We start from the raw sequence: 19,106 nt of genomic DNA, 5'->3' as shown, positions 1-19,106 counted from the left end.
AGAGTGCAGCTTTATGCGTCACACCATCATTTCTAACGCATTGCTTACAGTCTCAGGCTGTGTCGTGTCTCCACATGCAGACAAACACACATCTGTCTTATTGACATCATTCGTTCCGTAATGTCTCATCTCAGCAAATGACCTCGCTTCAAAGAAATGCCCTCCTTGCAAGGGAGACTCGAAGTGGTTCTCACAGGGATAAAGACACACACTCCCCGACCCAGATTCTAGACATCAATCCAGACAGCTCAATTTGCCGAACGTATCTGCAAATCAAGAATGTGATAAGAGCACCAGGAAAAAGCAGCACATTCATGGAACGAAGAAAAACAGCAAAGAATCTCCTGCAAGTTTTTAGCTAATAGGGAAATCCAGACATGATTAGATTCATTATCCATGAATCAATGCCCACACCTGTTCTGGTGAATGCTGAGGTGAATATCCACCCAACCCTCAAGGCAGATTCTTCTGTCTGAGCGGGGTCAAATTTTACAGTGACTGAGCAGTTAGAGGTGTAGGCTGTTTTTGTACCATAAAAAAAACAAAGAAATCTGGTACTACCGCACTGTTGTCCACATCTAGCATTCAGTATGTGCAAAACAAAAACTTGCATTAAACAGGGATGTCAATGATTACATGTTAATCAGTTAACAGCTGTGAATATTTGACTGTCTATAGGTACATTTTTCTAATCTTCAGTTTACTGCACCATGCATAAACCGAGTCGGGTGGAGGCTAGCTAGCAGCGGCGCTCATTCTGCGAGTGTCGCTAGTAACGCCATCCCGACCCAACAGCGACATTGTGGAAACATTGCACCCATCCTCTGGTCTCCCCCCGGGTCACACTGGTGAGTAAGCAACTAAATTTTAAGCCAAAAACCCCCTTTAGCATTGTTAGCTATGTATCACTGTTTGCTCTGTTAGCACCGTTAGCACTGTCAGCACTGCTGCTGATGCTAACATGATTAAAGCCTCTTTCCCACTGCACGAAAACACACCAAAGCCAGCTAACATCTGGCTTTTGCGCGTGACAGCAAAGGTTACAATCGGCATTCACACTCAGATCAAATGAGTCTGCAGTAGCCACGGGTATTTATCGTCTCCGATCCGAGTTTTAGCCTCTTTACCAACGAGATGAAATGACCTGCGACCACAAAATACCATCTGGCAGCATTGCTCCAAATTAGACTTTACTAAGTTTAAAAGAGAGACTGAATAAGTTAGAGATATATAATTAAAGGTAACCTCATGAACATTTCCCACTGGCCTCCATGCTGCTTTCTGCTGTTTACTAACCNCGGAAAACATGCAAAAAAGTAAGAAATCAGGAAGGGGGCAAACACTTTTTCACACCACTGTATATAAATAAAGGTAACCTCATGAACATTTCCCACTGGCCTCCATGCTGCTTTCTGCTGTTTACTAACCTGTTTTCTGGCCGCTCGTGACGTCAAACATGACAAACCAGCAAAAGAAAAAGAGCTGCATACCCAGCTCTAGTCTACTGGCAAAGGGGAATAAGTTTGTAGCCTATTTATACCAGTTTCTCGTGTTTTAAAAACCAGCCTACAGCGCTAATTTTAGTGGAAAGGGGGTATTACAATCGCTAAAGTCGCTAAAGGGGTTTAGCAACTCAAAATGAAGCTGCTTACCCACTGAGGCTGGACCAGAAGGTGGTACCATGTTTCCAGCTGTAATTACCAGATGAGCACTGCCACTAGCTTGCTCCCACCCAGCGCAGGTGATGCACAGTGCTGAGCAGGCCAGAAAAACGTAAGCTAGCTACCAGTGGAGACCAGAGGGTGGGCAGAGGGCACTATGTTTCAGCATGTTAACACCTTACAGCACAAAACATTAACATTTCACCACCTCTAAGAGCACCTAGTAGCTCAGTAGGTAGGGCGGGCACCCCATGTACAAAGGCAGTGTCTTTGCCGCAGTGGCCATGGGTTCAATTCCAGCCTGTGGCCCTTTGCCAAATACTTATAAAAAGACATAAACATCTGCCTTGGTATTATCATATAGCGTATCTGACCTCTTTCTTTAAACAGAAATGTGTTGGGGGTGGAGAGATGGTTAATGGATGTAAACAACAGGATGTGAGAGAGAATAACAGTAGGCGTGACATCCAGCCGGGCTGCGAGTGTTTACTCTCCACCCTACAGGGTGAGGACAGATATACATCAACACACAGCGTCTGAATGTGACAGAAAGCACAGCAGGTCCATTACAAACCAGCTTCCACACATAAATGCCCATTTCCTGTTTAGCACCGAGGTCCGTGACCTTCTTTCAGTCTCATTAACATTTAAAGCTTGATTAAAGGCAGTCAGAGTGTATGCAGAGTCATGACAGGAAGTGTGTTAAAAATAGGAAGTGTCACAGCGGAGACAAAGAGATACTGAGTCAAAGTTCAAATGTATGAGTCAGCCGTTATCTGAGGGACACACTGCTGATATTAGAGTGCGTGTGTGTGTTTGTGAGGTAGGAATAGAGATGAGCAGAAGAGGCCTCCGACAGAGACGATAAAGAAAAACAGACCCACAGGATGACAAATGGAAAATGGACCCATTTTCTCCTCCTCATAGGTCCCCCTTCTTGTAAAATCCCCCCCTACAGTCTGGCTCCTGAAGCTTCCCAAAAGTTCAAAATCCTACCCCCAAAACACACACACACACACACGCACACACACACACACACACACACACACACACACACACACACACACACACACAGCAACACAAACTTTCCAGTCCTGCTCTGTCTGACCGATCACAGAGTACAACCCCCACTGTTCCCACACACATCTAAACACACACTGACCCTCCAGATGTTACACAATGACTTCACCAGGGTTGGTTTGAAAACACCCGAATTTGAGGCTGATATTACGCTTTTATATCTATAAAATACTAAGAATATGTTTCAAGGCAGTGTTCTCAATTTCGTATCGTCAACAAACCCCATCAAAAGGCCAAAACCAACAATGAGTGTGTGTATCAAATCTTGATATATCTCCTTCCTCTGTGCCATAGAGCCCCTTTGTTGCCATAAAACTATTAAAAACACATCAGTGAGCCACACTGTTGAACGGGCTGACATGTTCCTTCATTGCTATGAACCCACACTCCGTTGATTACTCTGACTCATGCCCACATACACCATCCTGCTGCTCACTAGAGCATAAAGTGCCATTTTTTAATTTAATCACAACATGATCTTGGTGAGCACTGTTAACAGTTGGGTGGCTGTCTGGTAGCACCCACCCACGGTATAATTAACAAAGGTTCCCAGACTCTGGATCAAGAGTCAACGTGGAGGGTAGGCTGATCTCCAGACCCTACGTTCAGGGGACATGCAACAGATTTATACTTGTGTGGCAGACGCTACGCTGTAGCCTAAGCACATCAACTACGCCGTTGTGAGCATTTGTGTAAATGCTCACAACGGCGTAGTTGATGTGCGGTGGTGTGTCTGTGTCACTCTGCAGTTACACCTCCGAAACACTAGTCGGCGGCGGGGTTTCTGTGAAGTGCTGTAAAGTTTAATTGATTCAAAACACACATTAAACACACATTAAACATGGCTTAATAGAGACAGTTTCACACACAAGTACACAAATCAGCTTCACTATAACTCGCAGCATTCACAGACAAACACTTGTCTTTATCTGGACACATTTTNACTTTTCCTCTACTCATATGAAGCCAGGGACAACAGCAACATTTAACAAAGGTAACGTTACAAAATTCGGCTCCATTACAACTCACAAGGTTCACTGACAAAACAACCGTCTTATACTAAACACGTTTTCCAAACAAATACAACATGCTAATGTTATTAGCATGACAAACTCAGCTCACAGACTAGGTCACTTTATAAACGTTGAGACGATACCAATGAAAGGTGCAAATGTAATGTGTCCATGGTTTGCAGAAAGGTACAATGCCAACATTTTGTTCTGGCGACTGGGCTGAGACATGGGAGTGGTATCAATTCTCTCATCTAACTCTCAGCAAGTTCCAAAAGTCGATTTATTCCCAAAATGAATAAAGAGAACTAATGGGATCGAGGCTGAGTGCTACAAACAGGAAGTCAGAAAGTTCAAAGAGACGGAAACCCATTGTTTGTTTTGGTCTTCTTATGGGATTTGCAGACAATAAAAACAAAAGAGTGAAACATGACTTTGTCTTTAACTTGACGTTGATGAAATTATTGTGCTGGGACGTTTTGATCAGTTTAAAGTACGAATTTGCAAACTATCATCAAATCAAAGTTTGGTCCGCCTCTAGACTTCCTGTCCTCAAACACAGCTGAGACTGTTTGTGTCAAAAACAAGCACAGCTGTCTTCTCATGTCTCTGACCCTCCCTCTCCCTCATCCTGAGTGTGTGTGCTCGTCATAAACTGGGTCAACACACACACACACTCACACACACACTCACATGAATAACTTTTTCCATCTCTGCACTGTAACACTGACCGGTCATCGAGTACCATTAGTTACTGAACTCACTCAACCCTTTCCCAGCCCTCGTTTTTTGTTTTCTTTTTTACATTTTCTTTCGCCAACACAAACTGCTCCTTCTCTCCTCTTAATTTCCATCAACTGTCTCAACTTTAAATCACTTTAAATAATGGTCACCTGTAAATCACATCAGCTTACGCAAGACTCAATGTGATAAGATCTAAAGAAAGCAAAGCTCACCTCAATCTTCTCTCAAGTGCTGTCATTGTGTTTATGTGGTTGTTTGCTGCAGGGTTATTCCTCCAAACATTTGTTGTTAAGATCAGTCGAGACTACATTTTTCACTGAAGGACTCCTGTCTCCACCTCCTGCTGGATTCTGGGTAAAAAACTGGGTCAATGCCGCTCTTGCTGAGTACCCCATAGAGATGGTCTTAATCCCTGGAAAGTACAAACACTCCGGGAAACTTGTTTGGGCTTGCTTGTCTGATCTTAATTCCTCCGTTAAGGCGGATGCTTGCCAAGTAAAGGCATGCTTGAATGTCAAGTCACACCCACACACACACACACACACACACACACACTCACACTCACACAGACACACACACACACGCTGAACTTTGCATGGATGAATGGGCTTGTTCATGTCTCTTCGAATGAAAAGGTTCATGCAAGAGAAAAGGTGTGATGGAGAGTTGTTCTTTTAGAGGAATGCAGGGATGTTGAGCATGACTTGACCTGTTTTGGTTTTAAAATGTTGATATGACTATTGATACGATGGATTTAAGTAATTTTAGTGAGTTTACCATTTGTCTGCTCTCTGAGATAGCTGATAAAAGTCACCCAGACATCAGATCATCCTTCCCACCGTTGAAGCCACAGCAAAGTAAGTTAACAGGGAAGTGAAGTGGTCCAACAGAAACAATGACAACACATTACAGTATTCCAAGAAGCTAACGATGCTTGGCGGCCAACAATGCCCCAAATCAGGCACAAGAGGTATTGCTCCTAACGATTCCACACCAACAGCAACGTTCAGTGTGCAGCTGTGTGACATGTATTTGTCAAGGTTGGAAAATAAGGTAAATCATAAATGGTACCTGCACTTGTACAGTGGCTTTCTAGTCTTCCAACCACTCAAAGCACTTTTTACACTACATGTCACATTCACCCATTCACACAGACACATTCACACAGTGGTGGTCGAGGCTGCCATACATGGTGCCACTTGCTAAACCACTCACACGCACTCACACACTGATGGAACAGTCGTCAGGAGTAATTTGGGGTTCAGTATCTTGCCCAAGGATGCTTCAACATGCGGAGTGGATCTTCCAATACAACATGCTAATGTTTTAGCACAAGCCTATGGCATTTTACATTACAAAAATCAGCCTAGCGGCTAGCGGGCTTTTCCAACACTCATATGAAGCCAGGATAAATCACACACAAGACTTAAAATGCTATTTTTGTGGAGGCTTTATTGTCTTCTCAATTTATTGTTTCTTATCTGTGAAAGTAAAGTAAATGGAAGCTTTGTTTCCACTGAGGGAAATGGTTTCAGCTTACAGAAATAGACAGGAGGTCTGCGTCAGCGTACGGCGTAGGCTCTACGCCAACGGTTTGACGCAGAATATAAATCCCATTTAAAATGGGAGTTTTGGACAGAGTGAATACAGGTAGACAACATGAAGAAAACAAGGTCGTTTCGAACATTAAAGCATGTAAACATGTTCTAGCAGAAACCAAAATACAAGTATGACCCTGACAATGAGCATAAAAGGTCCAGGACTAAAAAAAAAGTTAAATAAAAAGACAAACAGATGAAGGACAGATGGAAAAACAAAGGAACAGTCAGAGAGCAAACAAAAGATAGTACACAAAATCAGGAAGAGAAACAAGGAGGTAAAGGGTAGGGTGGTTAAGCAGGAGAAATTGAGAAGTTTCTGGCTTTCTGAACAGGAGCCGACTCGTTCCAACTCTCAGCTCACCCTGGAGGAGTGACTGAAGAGGAGGAGGGCTGGACAGAGAGGTGAAAGGTTAACTAGCCAGCGGATGGAGAGGTTTCTGTACTGAACTGGTCTTGATGGTTCACTTTAAGTCAGGATATGAGCTGCAACATCCAAAAAAGACATCAAAGTTGAGCGGGTTTCACAGCTCATACACCTTACTGTTTAATAAGCAGTTTACAGGCTTTAAACACTTTGATGTTTCCAACACTAAAGCTCATGCACAAAGCCCCAAAAACTAAATATGATGAAAGTTCTGTTTATTTTGCAACTTTAAAGTCTATAGCATGGATATTTTTTGAGTCCATACCCTGAGACTATAAACCATAACTCAGAATTCAACCTCAGCATCTTTTATGTACAAGACAAAACAAAGAGCGGTGAGTTCGCTGCATTTTCACCACCCTGCAACTACACAAAACTGCTTCCAGGCTCATTTTAGGGCTGGGTGTACAAGCAACTCACTGGGATATTACGCCCACACCCTGCTAACCGCACACACAAGCTCACACACATCCTTTTAAAACCTTTTATGGAGCCTAAAGCAAACCCGGAGGGGGCAGATGGGGACGGGGAAATGCCGAATCAAGAGACACAGACAGAAATACAGACAGAGGGGGTAAATTTAGCTTTGCCTCGGAGAATGAAGGCTCCTGTGGATTTTCCATAATGATCCCTCACGCACTGATTACTACCTTCGCTTTTTGCTCTCAAATGGCTGCCTGCCTGCAGCACAACTTGAGTCCACTTTCAAAGTCAGGAGAAAAGTTGCATCAGATTTGGAAAATTAGAAAAAACGTATCCTTCATGTGCACGCCATGTGTCGACCCGCTGTCACTTTCTAAAGCCAAAAGAGTTCAGGACAGCAAGGTGGCTTCCATTAAGGCATTGTTAACGTGAGTAAAGAGGTATGTTGGAGACAGATATTGGTTCATTTGCCATGTTTAATCTGAACAAGGTGGAAAAACCTCAGAAGAAGCCTTCAGACCCCAAGACACCAATCTGTCCGTGGGGACTTGGCTTGGCAACCAGAGTGTCACTGGTTCAAGTTCCCATACAGAAACACAGAGTGTGGACTGGTAATTGGAGAGGTGCTGGTTAATGCTCCTGGGCACTGCCGTGGTGCCCTTATGCAAGGCACGGTACCCGAAACTGCTTGGGGCACCTATCCAAGGGCTGCCCCCTTGCTTATGAGCACTCTTGTGTAGTGGAGGGTTTACACAGGTATACAAGGTATAGGCCTATCCACCTCTTTCTCTGGCCTTTTACAGTATACCCACCTGTTAGCCAAAAAGATATTGGAATATACAGAAGAGTATGCCCACTTCCTCCTCGGTTACCCACCTACACCCACCTCATCGACTACCACTACATCACTGAAGGACCCTATCAAAGTTTAGCAAAGTAATTTACCTGAAATGTCTAACTTTTTTAAAAGAAATTCTGCTTAGGCTAGCATGAAGAGGTTGTGTTACATGTATAGAGCATAACAGGAATGATCTTCTGTAGGCTGACGCAGATTTTAGCATCGCCTTGGTTCCCTCATCAAAAAGCCAATGGTATTTTTTCTATTGGGCTGCAGAAAATAAGCTCTGCAGCAAACAAAAGTTTATGATACTTACATGTTTTGTTCAGCGAGATAATGTGAAATGAACTCCACTTTTATGATTTTTGAAGCTTAATGCAGTCACAAGAAGTAAAAAAGGTAACGTTAGGCTACAAACAAACTACACCATGCTCGCATGACCCAACGTTGCCACCACAACAAGGCTGTGACACCACGTTTGGCATGATGACATTCTGTAGTCCAATTTAGCCACTTGTTGGCAACCGCCTTTTTGAAGACACATAAAAGCTTCAAAGTTCATGAGTGGGGTATTTCCTGACATGTTTTATGTCGTACAAAAAGTGAAAGTTTCTTAAGCTTGTGTTAACCACCGGCCTTATTTTAGGCATTTAACCAAAAACCCATTCAGGAGTGCTAAAATGCTAACTCGTTTCTGGGTTTTAGGGTTTATCACTGCACCACTCTATTAACATGTGATTTTCCTTATCAAAGTATGATATTAAAAATCCAGATCATATATTAATGCCAGGTGTACACAGGGTTTGAGTTGGACCAAAAGTAAACCCAGAAATTATCCCCTGTGGATTAGCTTTTTTAGCTAACTGAGAAGGATTACTTCCATGGCAACTTGTCGGCTAACCAAGCTAGCTGCATATCGGACATTTCTCGTATTGGTATATATATATGCAACTCTAATTATCAGAGTGTAGCCAGTGAAGAGACTTCAAAACTAAACAATAAAAACAAAATAAGCAGTAATTTTCCAAGAAAACTAAGATTTAGCAGCCATGCTAGCAGCTCCGTGACGCTGTACTCACTAACATCAGCATGCTAACATGCTCACAAAGAAAATGCTAACACACTGATGCTGAACAGGTATGTTAACCACATCGACCATCTTAGTTTTGCATTTTAGGTGAACATGCTAATTAGCAAATGTTAGCATAAAACAAATTATTGGACAAATTTAAATACTGACGGATGATTCCCGATTATTTGAACTAAAAAACTAATACACCCAAGCTCATGTGCGCTGTACTGTACTGAACTGCTGTCATGTGGAAACCATCCAACTCTTTTAACTGTGGCTACTTCACTTCTTTTGCATATCTTTACTCTGAATTTACATCACTTACTAGAGGCAAATGACGCATTCAAAACCCACAATACTCCTTCCTGTCTATTTAACTTTATATAAAAAACACTTTAACTAAGTTTCTAAAAGCAGCAGAATCAAATCTGTGAATTCTTTGTATCATATTTCCATCTGTAGCTTAAAAATAATTAATTTAATAATCAATATTTGCTGTAGTATGTTTCACACGGTCAACTCTGAGTGAACCAACTTGAAGATCCGGCACCACACCTGCAGTAATAACACTGTGTGCTTCATTATCATACACAATACATGCGTTCCTTCAGCTGGGTTATGAATAGAGAGGCTAGTCTGGTTGGAATATTCACAACTGGGATGCATTAATGGAATGTAACTAAGTATATTTACTCAAGTACATGGTTCAGGTTCTTGTGCTACTTCAGTATTACATTTTATGCAACTTTATATTTTTACTCCTCCACATCTCAGAGGCAAATATTGTAAGCTACTTTTCCTGCTCAACATTTGTCTGACAACTTCAGTTACTTTTCAGATTACAGTTTTCTCCTGTCACCACTGCTGGAACGTGAGTTACACTGAAATACAGACAAGAGCAACACTTGACCTATGATTGGCAATAAAATATGACCGGTTGTGAAATTACATTGTCATTTATTCATTTTCTGCATATAAACTGTGGCTGCTGGCTGTGTGATTGCAGATATGTGTGTGTACTAAATGACCGTCTCTGCCTACACACTGACACAACAGACACACGGACCATTCAGAGAGAGACAGAGCGAGGCCACCGGCGAGCAGGATGCCCTGCCCCGACGGAGAACAGGCTGAGCACTGTGAGCACATGGATCAAGATGTTTACCCTCGACTCCATGTGTGTTTGCTCTCAACACTGTGCTGAGTGTGTGCTGAGCTCAGTGGTGGAAGATGTATTCAGATCCTTTACTTTAGTGAAAGTCAAGTCAAAGTCCTAGTTAAAGTATGAAAGTATTATCAGTAAAATGTACTCAATGTATAGACATAGCCATCGTGCAATAAAATGTTCCTTGTCAGTGGTTTACTATTCAGGCTGTTCTCATGCACGGTTCGTATGTATACCTACAAAAAGTAGCCTTATGCACCAGAATTCATATAACCCAAGTAATCGGCTGCGATCTACAATGTGCTGACGAGAATAAAGGCAGAAGTATTAAAAAGAGTGAAAGTCTGCAAAAGGAGGATGGTTGACGTGGTGGATGAGTCAAACACACACAGGACTTTCCCCCAGAGGACCGGTGTTCATGCCCGTGTAAACCCAAGAGAACTTCTGAGTTATGTTAAGATAGGTTGTCACCATGTTTCTTTTCCTGAACCTCACCTATGTAACTTAACTTGCCTCAGCCTAATCCACATAACTTTACATGATGTACGTAACTTTAAGTTAAACACGTGATGACGCCCAAACACGTTCCTTTTCAAAAACCTAACCAGCGAAACTTTACTTTCTTAAACCTAACCTACGTAACTTTACGTTAAGTATGTAATGTGATAACACCCAACTATTTTTCTTTTCCTAAACTTAACCGATGTAACTTTACTTTGTGTTAGGTATGTAACTTTTCGTTAGGTATGTAACTTTAAGATATGTACGTAACTTTAAATTAAATACGTTATGATTTCCAAAACCTAACCTACAAAACCTTACTTTCTTAAATCTAACCTACGTAACTTTATGTTAAGTATGTAACTTTATGTTAAGTTTGTAACTTAACTTTAAGTAGGTAACATGATGACACCCAACTTATTTTCTTTACCTAAACTTAACCTATGTAACTTTACTTGCCGAAGCCTCACCTACGTAACTTTTTGTTTAATATGTAACTTTACGTTAAGTTTGTAACTTTCCATTAAGTACATAATGTGATGACACCCAAGTATTTTCCTTTTCCTAAACTTAACCTATGTACTAAATACATAACTTTAACTTAAGTACGTAATGTGATGACGCCCAACCATGTTTCTTTTCCTAAACCTAACCTATGGAACTTACCTAAACCCCACCTAAGTAACTTAACATTAACGATGCAACTTTACGATAATAATGTAACAGGGTGCTGCCAGTCATTGGGCGCCAATTTGTTAGATATCATATGAGCTGTTGTATGGTGTTAGAAAAAAGTTAAAGTCCTACTGATTGTCACACAGCTGAGTGTGTGAAATTTGTTCACCGCATTTGACCCATCCCCTGAGGGAGCGGTGAGCAGCAGCGGTGCCGCGCTTGGGAATCATGTGGTGATCTAACCCCCCAATCCCAACCCCTGATGCTGAGTGCTAAGCAGGGAGGCAATGGGTCCCATTTTTATAGTCTTTGGTATGACCCGGAACCCACGACCTCCCAGTCTCAGGGCAGACACTCTACAACTAGGCCACTGAGCTGTTACAAAAAGAAAAAAGAGGGTTTATGTAGCGTTTATCTAAATTAAGAAGTAGGAGAATTTTCTCAACACATAAAGGAACAACTCATCTTTCAGTTTATCGCAGAAAATCAGCATCAACACCTCTGGAGATACGTGTTTACACCAAACAGGAAGGGGATGAAAACTGTAATCTGAAAAGTAACTAAAGCTGTGGGACGAATGCAGTGCAGTAAAAGTACAATATTAACTGAGATGGAGCAGAAATAAAGATGCATAAAATGGAAATACTCAAGTACTTAAGTACAATACCAGAGTAAATGTACATGAGCTGTCAAAGCCATCATCATCATGTATATTAATTAAAGTCTTGTATTATAGCTGGATTAATAGTGACAGGTGAGTCTTTATCTGCAGGTATGCTGTGCGTTACATAAGCACACACATAGCTGGAAGGCCCCGGAGCATGTGCAGAGCAAATATGCTCTTTTTCCTCTGCATGTGTCCTCTCCTTCTCCTCTCTATGAGTACACCATGTGCTCAGCACCACGCCAAACGTTTTTTGAAAGACACAAGTATGCACAAGTGCATGAAATAACCCTTAGATTTAAAGCCTCTTGCTCGCTGTTGCTGTCTCTGTCTATTTCCTGAACTGTCTAACGGGAATCCAAGCTTCCCAAATCTGTCAAACCAAGACATACAGAACAAGAAGTTATCTCCCAGCTGTGCATCAGTCATTGGTGTGGAGATTCATCAGGCTTAAGAAAGCAAATGCTTTACCGTCACTACAGAAACTGGACTGACAAGATCCTCCAGAGTGTAATATTGAATGAGAGGGAGATTAATTTCAAAAGAAACACTAATCTCCATGTTTGACGTCAGTTGCAACATAATTTGAATTCCTAGTATTTGCAATTTATTAATTATGTTATGTAAATTATTAATTTAGCCAAACAGGAAGCATTTGGATTTGGTTTTTGAGGAAAACTGTAGAAAAAAAAAGATATTTTTAAAGTCACGTCACTAAAACACGTCTGCTATGACTTCACTGCGACGTCAGAAGGGATTGTTTTGGACGTAAATGCAGACAAAAGAGGAACTCCACCTTAGCGGTGAAACTATATTATTATTCTAAAACCTGATCAACTTGATTATGATATAAGCCGCAGACACGGAGACGGAGACGGGAGGAACGTCTGCCCAATGAGAGCAGGTTTGAGAATCCCTCACAGGATGCTGCAGACTGAGAAGGTTTACATTGTTGTGAGGAATCTCAAGTCAACAAACCCCCGGAGAGAGAAAGTGAGAGTGAGACCCAACAAAGACTCCAGTCTGTTTCCCAAGCTGCTGGAGATTCAAACACTGCAGTCTTCATGCACCCTCACACACACTCACACACATACTGCTCATGCTTTACTATATATAGAATATTCACCTCACTAACAAGAGCATCACAGTGCTGCTGCTGTACACAACCTGGCCTTTGTGTGATGTAGGTATGCGAGGGAGTGCAGGGCTTATATTAATAACCTGGAGAGGAACTTTGGTTCAGTTTTAAAGTGTAAGTTTGGTATTTTCCAGCCTGGACTCTTATTTTCCATGTTTCTGTGTCCAAGTGACTAATGGGAACAACAGTTTCTGAAACTGGTCCAGTATTGAGTGAGTGCTGCAGAGAGCAGCAGCGAAACAGGCTGCAGTGTAACCATTCTAGGGTTATTTGCACCATCAAATTTATGTCCACTAAGAGAGTTTGTTTTTGTCACCGAGGCTCAGATTGTTATTGTAAGTGTCTGACATCCTATTGAAAGAATCCCCAAAGAGACAGACCTTCTTCCTAAACAGTAAGACCCTTTTTGTTTCACCAGAAACAGCCCTGAAATCGCTATCAGCAAACCCACCAGACTCCTTTTAAATAAACAGTAATGTTATCATTCAGTACGTTTGCATGGCATTAGAGGAAATCCATTTATTGTGTTAGTCAGAGTACAACTGGGCTTTTAAGATACACGTACACGTGTTAATCCAACCGAAATCAACCTATATTGAATTTCTCTGACTCAGTCTGACTAAATTGGAATTTATACTTGTGCGGCAGACCCTACACCATTGTGGGCATTTATACTTGTGCGGTGGCGTGTCTGTTCACACATTAAACACACATTAAACATGGCTTAATAGAGACAGTTTCAAACACAANCTCCATTACAGCTCACAAGGTTCACTGACAAAACAACTGTCTTATACTAAACACGTTTTCAAACAAATACAACATGCTTACATTATTAGCACAAGCCTATGGCATTTTACATTGTATAAATTAACCTAGCGACAAGCAGAGATTTCCTCTGCTCATATGAAGCCAGACTTAAAGTGCTATTTTTGTAGTGGCTTTTTCTTCCTAACTTATTGTTTCTTATCTGTGAAATTAAAATAATAAAAGCTTTGTTTCCACGCACAATATCTCCCTTTGAAATGCAGTGGACTAGAAGTATACTCATGTTAAGTAGTGGTTAAAACTGTACTTAAGTATTCGAGTAAATGTACTTTCCACCAGAGATTCAGCAGCTTCTCTTTAACTTCAACATGTTTTGCTTTTTTTGTCATTAGCTGATCATCTTCTGTCTCCCTGTGGATCATTTCTCTCTCTTTGTTCTTGTCACTTAATACAGTATTGATCAGCACACAGTCTCCAAAAACATCCAGTCATTTTTCCCCGTTATCCCAAAAATTTCCTGCAGTACACGAGAGCAGCAGCTGCAGCTGAGCGGTCTTATACTGCTGGTATTCAACAGGAATTGTAGCCTCAGGACTTGTTTAAAAGACCTGCATTCACAGCCTGAACTTTAATACAAGTCTTTACCTGTCTGCAGGTTTTCCTACAGGAGAGTGTGTGTGTGTGTGTGTGTGTGTGTGTGTGTGTGTGGTCTCGGTCTCAGGGCCCAACAGGCCTCTGTGGTGTCTGATTGCCGTCCTGTGAGCCAGCTGGATTTTTCCCCTGTACACCCAAACGCACCCTCCCGTCGTCTCCACACACAGCCTCACACACTCTCCTCTCGACCCACGGAGAGACATATGGCTTCAACACACACTTCAAGTTACATAACTGCAGGCAAAAGGCCTCTTAAAGCGGTTTTACTGAGGAGATGCTGATTGTGTAACGTGCTTCTAAGAAAACGTGGTGATGCTGGTGTTGTTATTGGTAATGGGACAAATATACATATAAACATTTAATTTTTAGATTCAACCTGCGATACACAAAATATTTAACCCTGTCTCCTTGAGGTAGAGGACCCAGCTCCTCTCCCTGTATGCATGCTTTAACATTGCACATATGCACCAGGAATGGGGAGTCCATCAGTGTCGGGGTGCCCGATGAAGATGGATGAATTCTCTCATTAGCAGAATACTGGTGATTACTGACAGAAAATGTAGAACGGCTCTTTGTGTAAAAGCTATTAGTATACTTGGAAAATGTGATTTCAAAAAGAGTCACTGCTCCCAAAATGTCTCTCTATTTGGAGCAACTATGACTTTTGTTTTGCTATAAAAGGTCCAGACAGAAAGTGTCGAATGAGGTATTTTTCAGAGTGATAAGCTCATGTGTAAACACCAACAATCACCAATAAAAACATGAATGAATGCTCATTAATACGCTTATTTCCAAGTTCCACATTCTCAAGAGCAAGTTGTTTTCTTTTGTCCTGAACTCGTGCTGAAACAATTAGTCGATTAACTGAAAAATAATTATAAATTTTTTTTTCGTCATATAAGAAGCACAAAGGCCAAATTTTCTCCATTTCCAGCTTATTAAATGTGAGTTAGTGCTACTTTTCTTTGCTTCAAATAAAAAAAATGACGACATTAAACTGAATTTATTTGGGTTTTGGAGGCTTAGATGAAGAAAAATGAACCATTTGATGACATTACCTGTGACTCCTAGAGCTTTCAATGGGCATTTTTCACTATTTCTGACATTTAAAGTAATTGATTAGTGGATTAGTTGCAGTCCGAAAGTGAGTTCAGGTGGGTTTTGACTCTGATGTCTTCATACCCATTGTCCACGTGATTATTTCAATTAGTTTTTGCATAGACACCAACTATTTCCCATTTCCTGCTTCTTACATGTGAGTATCTGCTACTTTTCACCATTTTACAAGATCAAAATGTCAATTAAATCAAATATCTGGGGGGTCAGCAAAACAGCTTTAAGAAATCATCTTGGATCCTGGGAACTTTCAATGAACATTTTTCATTATTTTTGACATTTAATTGACATCTAAAATCAATTAGTTAGTTAGTTAGTTGCTAGTTTCACTCGTTTGTATCCATAACCATTGTTTGCATCATTATGTCAATTAATTTGTGCAAAAAGGCCAAATGTCCTCAATTTCCTGCTCATCACATTTGAGTATCGGCTACTTCTCTCAATTTTATATGATCAAAAAGTAAATGAAACTGAATATTTTGGGGGTTTGGACCTCGGATCCTGGGAACCGTAAATGGCCATTTTCCCTACTTTTAGCATTTAATTGACATTTATGGCACTCAATTAATGGAAAATATAACTGTTAGTTGCAGTCCTAGAGTCAGTTCAGGTGGGTTTGGACTCTGATGTATCCACTGTCCACATCTTTATTTGATTTAAAGTTATGCAAAAAGACAATTATTTTCCATTATAAGCATCTCACATGTGAGTTTGTGCTTCTTTTCTTCGTGTTACGTTTAAAAAATTTAACTTAATCGAATATCTTTAGGTTTTGGACTTGTCAAGGAAACAAAACAAACCATCTGAAGACATCACATTGGACTCTGGCAGCTTTCAATAGCCATTTTTCACTATTTTTGACATTTAACTGACATTTAAATTAAGATAAGTGGGAAAAAACAATATTAGTGGCAGCCCTATAAGTGAGCTCAGTTGGGTTTTCACTCTGATGTATCCATACCTATTGTTCACATCTTTATTTCAATTAATATTATGCAAAAAGGCCAAGTAATCTCCATTTCCCGCCCATCACATGTGAGTATCTGCTACTTTCCTCAGTGTATTTGTGAAGTATTTTGAGATTTGGGACTAGTTGGTTAGACTGAACAAATATTTTCCACTATTTTTGACATTTAACTGACATTTACAGTGGGAATAATAACTGTTAGTGGCAGCAGTTCAGATGGTTTTTCACTCTGATGCATCCATACCCATTGTTCACATCTTTATTTCAATTACTGTTACGCAAATAGGCCAAATATCCTCCATTTCCTGCTTTTTAAATGTAAATTTGTGCTACTTTTCTCTCTTACATTTAACATTTTGGGGTTTTCAATTTGGCAGTTAAGCAAAATAAACAATTTGAAGGAATAATCTTGGACTCTAGGAACTTTCACAGGCTTTTTTGACATTTAATTGATCATAGATAAATGGAAACAGGCAAGCCCTCGACTATAGTCCTGGAGTAAACTGAGCTCATGCAGGTTTCCCCTCTCATATATCCCTTCACAGTGCCCATTATTGTTTACATTAGGACTTTATGTGTCTGTTATTTTGAATACTTCGTCACCATTTTGCTCAAAAATGTGTTTAAAATAAGACAAAATAGGTTAAAGAGGCTGAAAAACTGTCTAACTTGCATCCTGGACCTCAAGGCTCAAGTTGTGAATGGAGAGCCGGGTACCACGCACACACACTCTTACTCTCTCTCACATACACACACACACCCACACACACTGGACACACTACCCTCCCCCTCCTCCTACTTTAAGTGAAATAAAGGTGATAAATCCCCAATCACCAGGCCCTGATCGATCACCTCTCCCCTCCATCCCTGATCGATGACTTACATTGGTGTAGAGCACACAGTCGATCTCCCCAGCCTCAGACAGCTCGCTCAGGTTCCGGTCCCAGTGTAGAAACGGTTCACTACTGTCCAGGATCTCCATGATGTCCTCCACACACACACACACACTCTTTCACACACTCCTCTTGCTCTTCTTTATGCGGCTGACAGTTGTAATGCAGTCAGACTGGAAACTCCAAACATCCAACTGCGGCAAAGAAAACAAAAAGTTCCCAACAAGTTGCAGAAGAAGAGAAACAAACAGAGGAAGATCCGGTTGGTTCAGACTGTGAGGGATTAATGTATGCTATGTCAGAGAGCTGCAGCAGGCAGATGGAAGGTGAATATTGTTGTTGTTGTTGTTTGTCATCTCTTCTCTGGTCCAGCGTCCACAGGCAGCTTTCTACAGCTACTCTTCCCTTTTCTTTCCTCCTCCTCCTCCTCCTCACAGCCCAGACACACAGGAATGTGTGGGCGGAGTCACAGAGACACAGAAATCAGAAATCAGACATTAAACTCAGAATAAAATCAAGAAACTACAGAAATAAACAAAAAAGAGAGTTCATGTGTTTATATGAAGGCTGAAGAAAACATTAGAGTTTGAATGTAGGGTTTAAAATGTGGAGTGATTCATCTGTTCCAGCTGTTTATGACTTTAGAAACAAGATACCTACATTAATGAACTATAGCTTCCGGTACTGAATTTCAAAATAAAGCCTTAACTCGTTTCAGGTGATTGCTATGGGTTCTACACAAATAAAATAAAATAAAATAAAAATAATAATCAACTTTTAAAAACTAAAATAAACTTGTGTATTCTAAAAAAAAATACAGTTTCTGAGGTCAAGAAAGAGCTTTTTTTGTTAAATAAATAAAAATGAATAAAGTAAAATAAAATAAAAATAATAAGCAAATTTTAAATACTAAAATAAACTTGTGTCTTACAAAAACAAACGGACGTAACTATTTGTGCAAACTCCTGCTCTATTTGCTGAGGAAGATTATGTTATATGATCAAAAGCTCCAGAACAGCTACTAAATTACATAATGAGACCTGTGGTGAGGGGTCTGTTGTTTTATCAGTAACTGTTTTTGAGGTCAGGAAAGAGTTTTTTTATGTTAAATAACTAAAAATGAATAATATGAAATAAAATAAAATAAAAATAAAAATTATATTATTTTATAATTAATCATTTAAAGTTGAATATTAGCATTTTTAAAGTGACAAAAATGACACAAAGCCAAACATTTATGTTCATTTTACTTCTACCGCAATTTATTTAAAGAATTCTTTTTAAATTTTTGGTCAGTTTTGATATTTTTTAACTATAAAATTGAAATTTAAGCCTTAAATTTTTCCGATATAGGTGCAGTCATTACCACATCTCTGTCGACACAAGAAAACATATCCCTTAAGTTGTAATGCTATGTATATTTTTTCATTTTAATTACTCCTCTTGGTATTTATTGTGATAATAATTTTATTAATTATCAAATTTATTTACAGTTATTTTAGTTTATTCAGTTATCACAGCCTATGTTTTGCTAGGTTTTTTTTTTTTTTTTGGTCGTTTTCCTACTTATACATCTCAAATACACACACAAAAAACCAACAATAATTTTTGAAGCAGTGACAAACCAAAGCAGGTTTTGCTGATAGAAAAAGTGTAGGCTAAATCCATAGCTTATTGCACCAACCCTTTTACAATTGTTTTCTACTTTTTTA

General features: G+C 40.2%; 1 protein-coding gene across 1 annotated transcript in view; it reads right to left on the bottom strand.

Annotated features, from left to right (window-relative positions):
• Positions 1 to 17,837, bottom strand: part of creb3l2 (cAMP responsive element binding protein 3-like 2) — a 38,797-nt gene extending 20,960 nt beyond the window's left edge. Inside the window, exon 1 of the mRNA XM_050036878.1 lies at positions 17,385 to 17,837. Within this exon, the coding sequence (XP_049892835.1) occupies positions 17,385 to 17,483 (99 nt within the window). The 5' untranslated portion in view covers positions 17,484 to 17,837. The remainder of the gene's footprint in view (positions 1 to 17,384) is intronic.
• Between the last annotated feature and the right edge of the window lie 1,269 nt (positions 17,838 to 19,106).

This window comes from Epinephelus moara, chromosome 23, assembly GCF_006386435.1.
Source record: "Epinephelus moara isolate mb chromosome 23, YSFRI_EMoa_1.0, whole genome shotgun sequence".
NCBI classification, from domain to species: domain Eukaryota; kingdom Metazoa; phylum Chordata; class Actinopteri; order Perciformes; family Serranidae; genus Epinephelus; species Epinephelus moara.
This window is presented reverse-complemented; position numbering and strand designations above follow the sequence as displayed.